At 43.5% G+C, this 14653-nt stretch overlaps 1 protein-coding gene across 2 annotated transcripts in view; it reads left to right on the forward strand.

The window, feature by feature from the left end:
• The window catches only part of CD96 (CD96 molecule), a 99060-nt gene that overhangs the window by 68928 nt on the left and 15479 nt on the right, over window positions 1–14653 (forward strand). The window contains 2 exon segments of one of the 2 annotated variants that reach the window (NM_001306108.1): window positions 12607–12684; window positions 13207–13278. In NM_001306108.1, the coding sequence (NP_001293037.1) occupies window positions 12607–12684; window positions 13207–13278 (150 nt within the window). 2 annotated transcript variants of the gene reach the window in all.

Consider the following 14653-nt stretch of genomic DNA (forward strand, 5'->3'; position numbering starts at 1 on the left):
GCCTGGGGGGAAGGGGGAGTTAAGGGTATTTTCTAAAGTGTGAAGGAGAACGTGATTAACAAAGGAAGGGAAGAAGAAGGCTCTCTAAAGGAAAAGGACCTGGTCAGGACCTGAAAACGGAGTAGTCTTATGACAGGAAACTAAGAAGTGATGATGAGAGACAGGAGAGAAGCCGAGGCTACAGAAGTTTCTGTTCTGGGTGGTTGTGTGTTACGGACCATGACCAAACACGTCCATGACTAAGCCCTGGTTCTGACAACGTGAGCTGCAACAAGGATCTCTGCACTACAAAGCCACCAAAAAAGAATGAGTGTGATCTTTGGTGTCAGACAGGCTTGGATTCAATTCTTATCTCTGCCACCTACTAGCTCTGTAACCCAGGGAAAGTTACTTCACTTCTCTAATACTGTTTCCTTATATTAAAAAACAAAGTCATATTATCACATAGTTACTAAGAGTATGAAATGTGAAAATGCATAAAGAGCAAGTCTAAAGCTAAGGCTTACACATTCCAGGCCAAGAAGGATACTGTGATCATAAGAGTCCAGTAAGCAAAATTAATCTTAAATCAACACCTTTACTTGTATTTTTCAATTCCTTGAAGAAGAAAGCAATGACCAAATCAATATTCCTTTTCGCTGTGATCATTGCCATTTTATCCTTTATCCTCCACTTACCTCACATCACAACTGCTCACCTGTCTTTTATATGGCACATAGTCAACCATGTTAAATAATTAATTTAAATTGCTTGGAAAATATTTCAGACTTTTCCCAAATTAATTCACCATAAGGCCTCTAGCATTTCCCTGCCCTTCCCTCTCTGGCAGTGAGAGGGACAATCACTGGGAAGATGGCTAGAGTCCAGGTTAAGAGGCTGGGTTTTGCTTTCTAATGTCACAAACAGCCAACCAAATTGGCTCTTACAGAACATGTTCTGTCTCCTCCATTCAACTCAGAACTGACTAGAGATGACTTCCGACTTAATTGAATTTCTAGTGCTAACATAAAGGGTAATTTTTAACCTCAGTGAAAAAACATTTTAAGTTTTAATAGAAATGGGCTTCAAAAATTTTCAAATCTCATCTAACCTCATAGCAGTTCATGAATTAATATAGCAAGACATATTTCTATAAAGCAATGTTTTCTTCTAAACCCCTTCTTCTTTCCTAGAAACCAAGGATCATGGTTATGTATCTCTGGGCATGTACAAGTTTAAATAACAGTAAACATTCAAACTGAAGAAAAAATAAACAACCAGCAAACAATATCTAGCTATCTAAACAAAGCAAATAACTGTCTATCATGGGGTAATACTTGCTGTATTACTTACCTACAAAGTATGTCATAGTATAAGGCCAGCTATTGAATGTTGAAGAGGATTTGCCATGTTGTAAGTGCAAACATAACCTTGAAACAGAAAAGACAAAAAGCAAGTATGACTTATTCACATGCCAGACTATATAATACGAATCTTTTATTAAGATTTGACTGAAAGAAGTATGAAGACAAGTCTTTTAAAATGCTGTACTTGATGTCAAGAGGTTGTCAGATACACATGTCCCCTTAAAGTTACAGAATCTCCAGGTCAGGCTTTAGGAAGCGATTGCTTTCAGAAACAGAGTTAAAATAAAACAACTGAAAAACAAGCAATGCTGCCCACCACCGATGTGCCAGTTTGATCACTGTCCTACTGATGCTGAGGCCACGAGTGTGCATGGTAACAACACTCAGTTCAGTTCGACACACAGAACAAACACTGAGGGCTTGTAAAGGCCCAGCCCTGGAACAGAAAGGCACCACCCATTGCTATCACTAAACCACTGCACATGAGACCATCACAGGGTCTTTGCACTCGCTGTGTCCTTGGCCTGAAAGCTCCCACAGCTCTTCCCCTGCATCCATTCTCCCTCTACATTCCTGGGGCAGCCTTCCTGAGACTAGTCCTTCCCTCCTTCAGTGTTCTCATATTTGGATTGATTTATGTGAGTCTCTGGTTAATAGCCATATCCTCTGTAAAGCTAAACTCCAGAGAAACTGATCATTGTGCCCCCAATGCTGAGCAAAATGCCTGGAAAACAGAGGCTCCAAATTCTGGGTGAGTAAATGAAAGAACACGGACAGCTGAGATTGTTGAAGCTGAGTCATGTAATGCCAAGGGGCCTTAACCTTGAACCGTTGTGTAAAGCCATCTCTGGATGGCTTCAGCTCTGACTTCTGCACTATAGACAAAGTCCCAGAGTAAAGGGGTCACTCTTTCCATAACCTATGCAATTTGATACAGATCCTTAGCCCAAGATCAGAACAAAATTCAGCTGGAGATAAGTAAGACTGAAATGATCTTGGGCCCCTTCAAGAAAGTGATAGGTGCCATTGATCCTTTTGTTCCCAGAAGCGTATTGGCATGTATTCGGCCTTCAACAAACTCTACAGGCCTGCTCATGAGAGGACACATAGAGCTGTTGTCTAAACCAGGCAAGAGACATAGGGAAGCGAGGATCAAGGCAGCATGCATGCCTTGGCAGTGTTCCTCTTTCCAGTGGTCCACGAACACTTGTTAGATGGAATCGAATAAATTCTTCCCCTGCAGTAAATCTGCAGTAAGCAAGGATTTATGTCACATTATTTTTTGACCTCCAGAAAAGAACATTTAATCAGTTGTTTTAATACAAATGAAATTCCCAGTTATCATACCCAGTGACTCCTGCCAGAATTAAATCATATGTTACCAATCAGTGCCAGCACCCAGTGTGGGCAATCAGAAAATGTCTGTTCATTGTAAGTGAGAAGTATTTTCAGAGATGGCTGGCAGTTGCTTATTAGCCTGAGATTTCTATATGATGGTGGTGAAAAAGCAGTGAAAGTCGCTCAGTCGTGTTGGACTCTTTGCAACCCCATGGCCTATGCAGTCCATGGAATTCTCCAGGCCAGAATACTGGAGTGGGTAGCCTTTCCCTTCTCCAGGGGATCTTCCCAACCCAGGGGTCAAACCCAGGTCTCCCACATTGCAGGTGGATTCTTTACCAGCTAAGCCACAAGGGAAGCCCTCACAAAAAAATACAAAGTTCTCTGATTATTGCTTCCTCGTTCTTTTTCTTCATCGCCACTACTATTGTTATTGTCACGCGAGTGTATGTTTTTTTATTTTTATGGGTGGACTTCCTTAGAGGTGAGCCTTTTTGAAGCTTATCCTATCCAGAACTGTTGCAACCTGAGAGCCAGGCATCCCCTGGTCAGGGTGCAGATCCCCAGGCAGGCTGAAGCGTGACAGCCTCCTAGAGATCGAATCCCCAGGCAGGTCGAGGCTTGACGACTTCCTGGGACCCCTGGGACTGGCGGATCCCCAAACAGGTTGAGGTGTGACAACCTTTCGAGGACCAGATCCCTAGGCAGGTCAAGGCGTGATGACCTCCTGGGACCCCTCGGACTGGAGTTTGGGCGTCCCCAAGGTCTCCAGCGTGACCAGTGCTGGGTACAGGGTAAAATTAAGGGGTTTGTAACTCATTGCTAGTTTGCCCACTGTGGATGGGAATAGATATGATGTAAGCTCATCCTACCTAGTACTGTTGCAATCTGAGAGCCAGGGGTCCCCGGGTCAGAGTACATATCCCCAGGCAGGCTGAGGCATGACAGCCTCCTAGAGATCGAATCCCCAGGCAGGTCAAGGCATGACAACCTCCTGGGACCCCTGGGACTGGCGGATCCCTGAGCAGGTTGAGGCGTGACAACCTTTCAAGGACCAGATCCCTAGGCAGGTCAAGGCGTGATGACCTCCTGGGACCCCCGGACTGGAGTTGGGCGTCCCCAAGATCTCCAGTGTGACCAGTACTGGGTAGGATTAGAGGGTTAGATATTAGAGTGTATTTCCCTCCCAAGGCCAGCTATTTTCTGGTTGTCTTTCCAGAAGATTGTAGAGGCAACCTTGTGGGTCTGGATGGGGCTCAGGAAAAGAGCATGAAACAGGAGGGAAGAGGGCAGAGCACAACCTTTGAAAGAATGACATAGCACAAGGGTATAATGTAAACCAATTAAAATCAACTGGGTCCAAGCTGACAAGTCAAATTCAAGTAAACCTTAATCCCCAATCTATAAACCAACAGACACACCCAGAGGTGGCAGGACAGCTCCAAGGCACTGTGAAAGAGATGAAGGAGTGGGCGGTTCCCCAATAGCTGGGATGATCTTCTCACTCGTTAGCATATGAATTCACCCTGCTCACAAAACCTAGCCAGGCCGCATTCCACGGCCAGCACTTTTTTTTGAATTTTAACAAGTCTACCTCTTTGACTGTCAGTGAATTTTTGTAATGAGACTTCAGAGTCTGAGCTTTGTTAGTTTTGGCTGGGCTTGAGTCCTGGGAAAGAGCTGAAGGACAGGAGGAAAAAAGCAGTGGGAAAAATGTGCCAAGGAATCCCCTTCATAGCCCGCCGGGAAATTTGCTAAATATCTGACCGGTGCTCACCATTTCTTTGGTCTGATCCTTGGCGCAGAAGAGAAAGGACAGAAGAACCCCCACCGGCTTGTGTAACAGCTACTGGGGCTCAGCAGATAGCGCCTTTGGGACATGCTGAGGAGCAGCCTCTCCAGAGGCCCTCAGTTGTGCCCCCTGCCGCCCGCCTGTTGGTGGGAGGTTCGAGGTAACAAGGAATGAGAGATTGTACAGGGATTAAGATTTCGTTAGGCACGTCCCTCCAGCCAGAGGAGCGAGGACCTCTTACCTTAACTGGAGGTCTTCTGAGATCTGACACTGGGCCTCGTGGGCTTTCCGCTGTCCCGGTTTCCGGCACGATGGGCCTTCCCTTGCGCTGGATTTTCTTCGCGTTCCGCCTCTACCGCGGGAGCTTCGCTGAGTTGGGCTCCGGCTGTGCTTGGCCTCTTCCACAGGGAGGTTGTTTCAGCCAATTTATATCCAAGTCATGGCACCATAGATGGCACGCGAGTGTGTGTTTTTTGATTCTTTGTCTCGTCATAACAAAGATTTGGAGTGACGGACATTACAACCCCCTCGGCGTGTCACAGCTCTCAGGTCTTGGATAGACCGTGTTATAGCTCTCAGGTCTCGAATGGACCATGTTATAGCGCTTAGACAAATCAGTGTTACAGCTCAGTGTAACAGCTCTATTTTATTTAGAAGATAGCAGGAAAATCCATCTTTGAGGCGTGAAGGCACGTCGATCTAAAGAGACGAGGAGAAGAGCGCCCCAGCGTGTGGGAGAGAGAGAGCTGGCTCTGGCTCCTCTACATGTTTATCTCTCCCTGGGCCTGCCCTATGTAAATTGGGCCAGCCAGGAGTGTTGTTTGTTTTACCTGAGGTCCTCACTCAGGTGCAGCCAACACCATTTTGGACTCCTTTTCCCTGTTCTATCTACCTAACATTATGATCGTATCACCAATGTTTAAGCCATTTCTTTCTGCCTTCGCTTACTAAGTCACTTGGTGAATACTGTGAAGGTCAGCTCTCAGAATGAGGGAGGGAGGAAGAGTGGATACATGAATGAATAAAAGATGCTGGTCCACGGGAGGGGAGATAAGAGACTGCTGACGGACAACGAAAGCAGTGTATTCTCCCATGCAAGGAACAGAGTCCCAGGGTAAAGGGATCCTTCTTTTCTCATCCTTCTGAGAATTGTCTAAAACATGGATAGTCTTTCTTGTTTTTCCTTTCCTCTCCCCATTTCCTCTCTCACCTTTTCTTCCTATAGTAATTAGGAGGAGCAGAAGCACATCGTATCTTTCAGTATACCACAGTATCCAATGATTACCTATAGCTAGTTATTTACTTCTCTGTATTTTTTACCTTGTTTTGTATGGTTATGAAAAAAAAAAAAAAAAAGTCTGTTTCTAAGTTGCATCTGACTTTTTGTGACCCTATGGACTGTAGCACGCCAGGCTCCTCTGCCCATGGGATTTCCCAGGCAAGAATACTGGAGTGGGTTGCCATTTCCTTCTCTAGTGTCTCTTCCCTAAACCCGGGTCTCCTGCATTGGCAGGCAGATTCTTTATCACTGAGCCACCAAGGAAAACACATAATCACACAAAATTTTAAAAAATAGATAACTGAAGAAATTACTGCAAAGAGGGACAAAGATAAAGCCATCTTGATGAGAGAGAAATTCAAATTCACTCTTTGATCCATAGGTTCATAAAATCATAATGAACCAGTTGTGGAGCCACGAAATTAAAAGACGCTTGCTCCTTGGAAGAAACGCTGTGACAAACCTAGACAGCGTATTAAAAAGTAGAGACATCACTTTGCCAACAAAGTTCTGCATAGTCACAGCTATGGCTTTACAGTAGTCATGTATGGATATGAGAGTTGGACCATAAAGAAAACTGAGTACTGAAGAATTGATGCTTTTGAACTGTGGTGGTGGAGAAACTCTTGAGAGTCCCATGAACTGCAAGGAGATCAAACCAGTCAGTCCTAAAGGAAATGAACCCTGACTATTCATTGGAAGGACTGATGCTGAAGCTGAATCTCTAATACTTTGGCCACCTGATGCAAAGAGCTGACTCATCTGAAAAGACCCTGATGCTGGGAAAAATTGAAGGAAGGAGGAGAAGGGGACGACAGAGGATGAGATGGTTGGATGGCATCACCAAGTCAATGGACATGACTTTGAGTAAGCTCCGGAAGTTGGTGATGGACAGGAAAGCCTGACGTGCTGCCATCCACGAGGTGACAGATTCGCACACAACTCAGGTGACTGAACAAGTTGAGGAGACGCATAGCTGCTCTGCACGCAGAGACTTCCTGATAAGTCCACTAGAAGGCGCAGTGGAGCACAGTCAGCAGAAAGCTCATGGGGCGTGAAGAGTGACTGACCTCCCCAGCAACCTTGTCAGGATGGGCCAGTGGGTGAATGCCAGCGCTCAATTCCCTATGCATCCAGAAATGTGATCCCAATACTCAGTTTGAGACAATCTGAGCTTACTCTGCAAATACTTCATGTATCCTGTAGGCAGTCTTTTGGTGTGTTTTTTTTTTCCCATCACTTGATGAGTGGTGGAAGGCAATGAGGTAGAAGTTACAATGACTGCACAGGTATGTGAACCACTAGGGGCTCAGTGAGGTGAGAGGAGAGTTGCAGGTGACTCTGCCAGGAGAAACGACTACTCCATCATAGAACCAGTGCCCAGTAGGCTGCCATTCTCTTCTCCCCGCACAGGTAGCCGTTTTCTGGTACAGCCTTTTGGAACGTAGTTCTTGACTTGGGCCAGCCTAGGGAAGGAAGGATTGGTTACCTCACATCAGCCCGCTTCTAGAAGGACTGGGGAGATGGGAGCAATAGTAGAATGCATAGGAGATCCAAGTCATCTATTGTTACGATGTGCTTGTGTTTTCAGCACCTGAGCTAAACGGCAGACGAGCTGTTGTATAGCTTCTAAGATTACTTTTTAGCCCTTACCTCATGCCAGGCATACTTCTAAGTACTTTATACACTCACCCTGTAGAAAAGTACTGTTATTTTACATGTGAGGAATTTGAGAGAGAGAGAAAGGTCATTAGATTCTACCAAGATCACACATCTAACTTTGAACTAAGGCAGGCCTCAGTTCATGGGATCTGGTTCTGGAATTGATGCTTTTAATAGCTAAGCTACAAATCTCCAAATGATTTGCAAAACTGTCTTGTGGACTCTGGATGCAGTATGATGTGTCTAATGCAATGGCTTCCTAGCAGTTAAGAGCCAGATGGAAATCTGTTTTCTTGGCATCATTTGACTGTACTGACCCAACATCTGGCACACAGCCTTCCCTCACAAATATTTGCTGAGTTGGGCTGACTGGCCCTGCTTTTGGAAACCCTCCGTCACCTTGGCCTCTCTAATAACATAGCCCCTGACTTTGTCGCTGCCTCTCTGGCTCCTCCTTCTCAGTCTCCTTTTCTCCTGCCAGTATGTCACATGAAAGTTTTCCCCATCATTCCATCCTAGGCTCTGTCTTCTCCCAGGACCCATCCTCCTTGGAGCTCTCAGTTACTCCAATTACTGTCTACATACTTGATGTCTCACAAATATTCATTTGCAACCTAATTTTACTCCTAAGATTCAGACTCATATGACCAGCCCTCTGCTGGAAGTTGATATCTTGTATGCAGTCAAAATCAATCTGTCCAAATTTTATTTCATTTTTGTACCTCTGGGCCTTCCAAGGATATTTTTTCTGTTTATTTTCTCAGATAACAACACCTTGATCCAAACACCTGCCCAAACTGGAAAACTGGGAGTTATTCTGACTTCTCTCTTTTATTTATTTCCTACATTCAGCTATGTACCAACCCTGTTGGACCCACACCTGAAACCTTCCCACTTCTTTTCTTCCCTATAGCCTTCACCCTATAGTCCAGGCCACCTGTCACTTACCCTGGGGCATAGCACCTTGTAAGGACCAGCTGGATAGTATTCCCCTGTGGAATTTTAAGGATGCAACTTCTTACTTCATGCTCATCTCTTTACTGCTCACAGAGTGCCTTCAACATTCTCACCAGACTTCAGTTGTCTTCCACACTGAACGTTCTGCTCCTTGATTGCTCTTTCTCTGATGTGTCTTCCTAATTCTTGTCATTCTTCAAGCCTAGTTGTTAAGTCACTTCCTCCAGAAAACCTTCCCTGAGCTCCCGTGCCTTGGTTATGTGTTCCTCCTCTGGGATCTCACAGCACCGTGTCTTTTCTCCACCATAGTACTTCCCGTCTTATACTGCAGTTCTGTTTCCACTCTTTATGAGGGAAAGGAACCCACCTGTAATAACAACAAATTCCAAAATTTCATTTCTTCATTTATACTTGATATAAATGTATTTATCCTAACAGATGCGATATAAGGCCGAGCTAGTAGCTGAGTGCTCTGCTTAGTTATTTGACACCCCAGGCTTCCAGCTTTGTCACATGTAATGCTGACTTCGAAACCACTCTGCATCATAGCATCTGGATAACACATGAAGAAAGATCATGGAGGACCATGTGTGGGATGTTTTTATATGACAAGCCTTGAAGCAACAGCCATCACTCCTACTTACAGTCCATTGCCTGGGACTTGGCCACCACATCTAACTGCACACGAGGCTGGGAAGCCTAGTTTCTCTATGCCAGAAAGAAGAGGACTGGGTTTGGTGATCAACCAGTAATCTGCCACAATGACCTTTATTCTCACTAAATTATATAATCCATGAGGGCAGGGGCAAAAATTCTCTTTTTCTGTACTTTATCCTCAATGCTAGTACACAGTGGGAACTCGCTAAGTATTTGTTGAATAAACGAAACTGTGTATGTCCTGTCTTTAAAAGACTTTTTCTGCCCATCCTGATGCTGGCTGCACATTTTTTCCCTCAAATAGCATCATCTGAAGCAGCATCTAACATGTCTGACTGATTCGTGGAGCTGCGGTATAGTATGTCTTTGGTGTTCATTGGTAGGCTGTGTTGCAAAATGATGCTTGTTGATCATCTGATGTGACCTACAACTGGTGCTAATGGTAAAGAAATCATCTGCCAATGTAGGAGACATAGGAGATGCGGGTTCAATTCCTGAGTCAGGAAGCTCCCCTGGAGAAGAATATGGCAACCCACTCCAGTATTCTTACTTGGAGAATCCCATAGACCGAGGAGCCTGGAGGGCTACAGTCCATAGGTTGCATAGAGTCAGGCACAACTGAAGTGACTTCACACACAAATACACACACACACACACACACACACACACACACACACGAGCCACGATGCCAATTTATTTATTTATCTTATATATATTTCTTTCAGAGATTCAGTCACCCTTGTTTTCAATTTAAGGCATGCCCTTTCCAGGAACTGAGATACCTGGAAAATTGCCAGGCTATTCACTACTAATTAAAGCTTGAGAGTGAAAGAATATATTGGCTGCCATACTGTAAAGATATTATTGAGAATATTGTGCGCATTTTACAGTACCCTTTTTACAGAAACTGGGGAGAAAATTCTTTCTAATCATAATAAAAAGAATAGTGGTAATTTTCTTAAAAATTGACTTTTTTATCTTATAATGTTCATCAGTGGTGTAACAAATGCTGTTTATTTCTTAACATTGTTACTAGAACATTCTGACCAAATGTGCAGTCTATATCTAAGAGAATATTACATCAAGAAATACATTATGTAATATCCCCAGCTAAGTTTTAACAACACTCAACATTCTTTATCTAATGTTATTTCTCCTACCCTTACTTTTCCTTTCTATCCACTGCTTTTATCTTCTTGTATTTGCATATTTATGTAAGCCACCATGAACATGTTTGGAGCAAAGGAGAAATACATAGAAAAAAAATCTATTAAATATTTATCTTCCCAAGAGACATAACATGTTTCAGTGGCTATTGAGTTCAGTTCAGTCGCTCAGTCGTGTCCGACTCTCTGTGACCCCATGAATCGCAGCACTCCCGGCCTCCCTATCCATCACCATCTCCCAGAGTTCACTCAGACTCACGTCCATCGAGTCAGTGATGCCATCCAACCATCTCATCCTCGGTCATCTCCTTCTCCTCCTGCCCCCAATCCCTCCCAGCATCAGAGTCTTTTCCAATGAGTCAGCTCTTCGCATGAGGTGGCCAAAGTACTGGAGTTTCAGCTTTAGCATCATTCCTTCCAAAGAAATCCCAGGGTTGATCTCCTTCAGAATGGACTGGTTGGATGTCCTTGCAGTCCAAGGGACTCGCAAGAGTCTTCTCCAACACCACAGTTCAAAAGCATCAATTCTTCGGTGCTCAGCCTTCTTCACAGTTCAACTCTCATGTCCATACATGACTACTGGAAAAACCATAGCCTTGACTAGACGGACATTAGTCGGCAAAGTAATGTCTCTGCTTTTGAATATGCTACCTAGGTTGGTCATAACTTTTCTTCCAAGGAGTAAGTGTCTTTTAATTTCATGGCTGCAGTCACCATCTGCAGTGATTTTGGAGCCCAAAAAAATAAATTCTGACACTGTTTTCACCGTTTCCCCATCTATTTCCCATGGAGTGATGGGACCTGATGCCATGATCTTCGTTTCCTGAATGTTGAGATTTAAGCCAACTTTTTCACTCTCCTCTTTCACTTTCATCCAGAGGCTTTTAGTTCCTCTTCACTTTCTGCCATAAGGGTGGTGTCATCTGCATATCTGAGGTTATTGATATTTCTCCCGGGAATCTTGATTCCAGCTTGTGTTTCTTCCAACCCAGCATTTCTCATGATGTACTCTGCATATAAGTTAAATAAGCAGGATGACAATATACAGCCTTGACGTACTCCTTTCCTATTTGGAACCAGTCTGTTGTTCCATGTCCAGTTCTAACTGTTGCTTCCTGGCCTGCCTACAGATTTCTTAAGAGACAGGTCAGATGGTCTGGTATTCCCATCTCTTTCAGAATTTTCCACAGTTTATTGTGATCCACACAGTCAAAGGCTTTGGCATAGTCAATAAAGCAGACATAGATGTTTTTCCGGAACTCTCTCGCTTTTGTGATGATCCAGCAGATGTTGGCAATTTGATCTCTGGTTCCTCTGCCTTTTCTAAAACCAGCTTGAACATCTGAAAGTTCACGGTTCACGTATTGCTGAAGCCTGGCTTGGAGAATTTTGAGCATTACTTCACTAGCGTGTGAGATGAGTGCAATTGTGCGGTAGTATGAGCATTCTTTGGCATTGCCTTTCTTTGGGATTGGAATGAAAACTGACCTTTTCCAGTCCTGTGGCCACTGCTGAGTTTTCCAAATCAGTGGCTATAGTTGAATATTTTTGTATTTCAATCTACCTTGCTTTATCTCTAGAGGTATTTTCAAATGAATATGAATTAGTCTTTCATTTTGAGGGGAAAGGAAGAAGGAGGAAAATGGGAAATTATGGCTAATGAAGATTAAGATGATTTAGAAAGCTAGGAATTAAAGTAAATGTTAAACCATATTTCATATGTGAAAATATTATATATAATTGTGAAAATTCACTACAAGATAAATTCCATAAGGGTGAAGATCTTGTCTTCATTGTTCAAACTGCGTGTTGAATCATCTTGCACATAGTAGACACTGAAATAACATATTTTGAAAGTGTGAATGTAATACACTTGCACTAAGGAGAACTGGGTTAATATAAAATAAATAATATTGAAACTGGTTGTGCAACCACAAGCATAGAACTTTTGGACTCTGTTTTGTAATTTATAAAATGAAGCCATCAGACTATGTATGCACTAAGATTCTTTCCAAATCCAATACTCCATGTTCTATATGTCACCTTTGTTAAGTATGCTGCTGCTGCTGCGAAGTCGCTTCGGTCATATCCGACTCTGTGCGACCCTGTAGATGGCAGCCCACCAGGCTCCCCTGTCCCTGGGATTCTCCAGGCAAGGACACTGGAGTGGGTTGCCATTTCCTTCTCCAATGCATGAAAGTGAACAGTGAAAGTGAAGTCGCTCAGTCGTGTCCGACTCTTCGCGACCCCATGGACTGCAGCCCACCAGGCTCCTCCATCCATGGGATTTTCCAGGCAAGAGTACTGGAGTGGGGTGCCATTGCCTTCTCCGTTGTTAAGTATAGTGGCACATTTAAACATATGAAAGTAAATTCCTATGACAGTTTGGAAATTTTGTTTTCAAAATAGGTTATCGAACTCCATCATCAACAGCCCATGTAGATGTGAGCACATCAACTTCAAACGTCACCCCTCCAAGTGTTCAAAGTGAGTAGCAAGACTCCTCATGTGACTCCAAAGAGACAATACAACCACAGGTTTTATTGCAGCTATAATATTATTGAGGTTTGGGGAAAAACTGTATTTTTCATTTTATGTTGATATTTTGGTTTTGAGTTACTCTGTGGCAAATTGTAATCCAGCAACTATATATTGATGTGACAATTACTATAATCTTAAAAATATGGACTGGTGACTTGTTATTGTTGTACCTGTCATTTGTCATGGGATTTTTAGAGTAATATTAAAGTAATTTTGAGAGTACTCCCAGTGATCTGACTTGGTCACAAGAAGAGAAAAAAAAAAAAGAAAATATCTGCTTTCTTTGGGCATTAAACATAAACTTCAGACTTTAGCTTAATGCAAGCCAGCTAGTGTTCTCTGTGTCAGGAAGCATATTTTCAATTTCAGACTTCCCCAAAGTCATACAGACTAAAAATTCAGCACATCAAAGTAAAATTAAATTACAACTTTATCAGAAAATAGAATTCTGAAATTTTTGTCTTTCAGCCAGTAATTCCGATGTGCCTACCCAAGGATTCAATTACTCCTGGACCTCCAGTGGGAAAGATGCCAAACACTGTAAGTGAAATGTGAGTCCCCTGGATTCCTCCGGGCCTCACTCATTTATCCAACACATATACTGAACAACTACTGTGTGCTTTGTTTATGATCATATTAACAAATATTTACAAGGCATCGACCATGTTTAAAACATTGTTGTGGTTGCTGGGGATACCTATAAGCAAAACAGGTCTAAGTTCCACAATCAGGTGGATGAGAGACAGACAAATAATGAAAAGTGATATGGAGAAAACTAAGCAGAGAAGGGGGACAGCGAGAACCAAGAGTGAGGGGCAGTGCCCTTCTAAATAGGGTGGTCTTGGAAGGCCTTCCTGAGGAAAGTGACATCTGAATAAAGTGGAGATGAAAAAGCAAACCATGAGTACATCTGGGGGAAGAGAGAACTCGCTAGAATGTGCATATTACTAGAAAAAGGAAAAAAGGGAAGCTCAGCGTGAGGTAAAGAAATAGTTTGTTACTTGCCATGTGACCAAGTAGCAGCAGGGTCTGTTGATGCTGCTTTAGCAGGTATTGCTGCTGCTACTGCTAAGTCGCTTCAGTCGTGTCTGACTCTGTGCGACCCCATGGACGGCAGCCCACCAGGCTCCCCCGTCCCTGGGATTCTCCAGGCAAGAACACTGGAGTGGGTTGCCATTTCCTTCTCCAATGCATGAAAGTGAAAAGTGAAAGTAAAGTCGCTCAGTTGTGCCCGACTCTTAGCGACCCCATGGACTGCAGCCTACCAGGCTCCTTCGTCCATGGGATTTTCCAGGCAAGAGTACTGGAGTAGGGTGCCATTGCCTTCTCCGTAGCAAGTATTGACAGGGTCTAAAAAGGAAATACACTGCTTGTTAGTGGTCAAAACAAAGATGAGTATGGTCTTAAGTGGCAAAGGACGTGGCTAAAGCAAAGAGAAGTGAAGCCCCTGGGAACTACAGGTTTAGGACTCTGAATTTAGCTCCTGGGCCCTTTGCCACAGAGTAAATGTGCATGTGCCTTTTAAAAAGCATTTAAATTGTACACTGAAAACCTCCAAACATCTTTTATACCCACTGACTCAGTCATCTCACTGATGGGAACTTGTTCTTAGGAAATAAATCAAAGAGGGGAAAGGAACCTATATAATATTTCTCTTTGGGCATTATTTATTTATCTTTTTTATGGACTTCAGGCTTCCCAGGTGGCTCAGTGGCAAAGAATCTGCCTGCTGATACAAGAGATGAAAGAGACACAGGTTTGACTCCTGTGTTGGGAAGATCCCCTGGAGTAGGAAATAGCAACCCACTCCAGTCTTCTTGCCTGGAAAATTCAATGGACAGAGGAGCCACAATGCATCGGACACAGTTGAGTGACTGAGCTGGAGCTCGATGAAGCTCAGGTTCACAAATTTAGG

Source organism: Ovis aries, chromosome 1, assembly GCF_016772045.2.
Source record: "Ovis aries strain OAR_USU_Benz2616 breed Rambouillet chromosome 1, ARS-UI_Ramb_v3.0, whole genome shotgun sequence".
In the NCBI taxonomy this organism is placed as follows: Eukaryota; Metazoa; Chordata; class Mammalia; order Artiodactyla; family Bovidae; genus Ovis; species Ovis aries.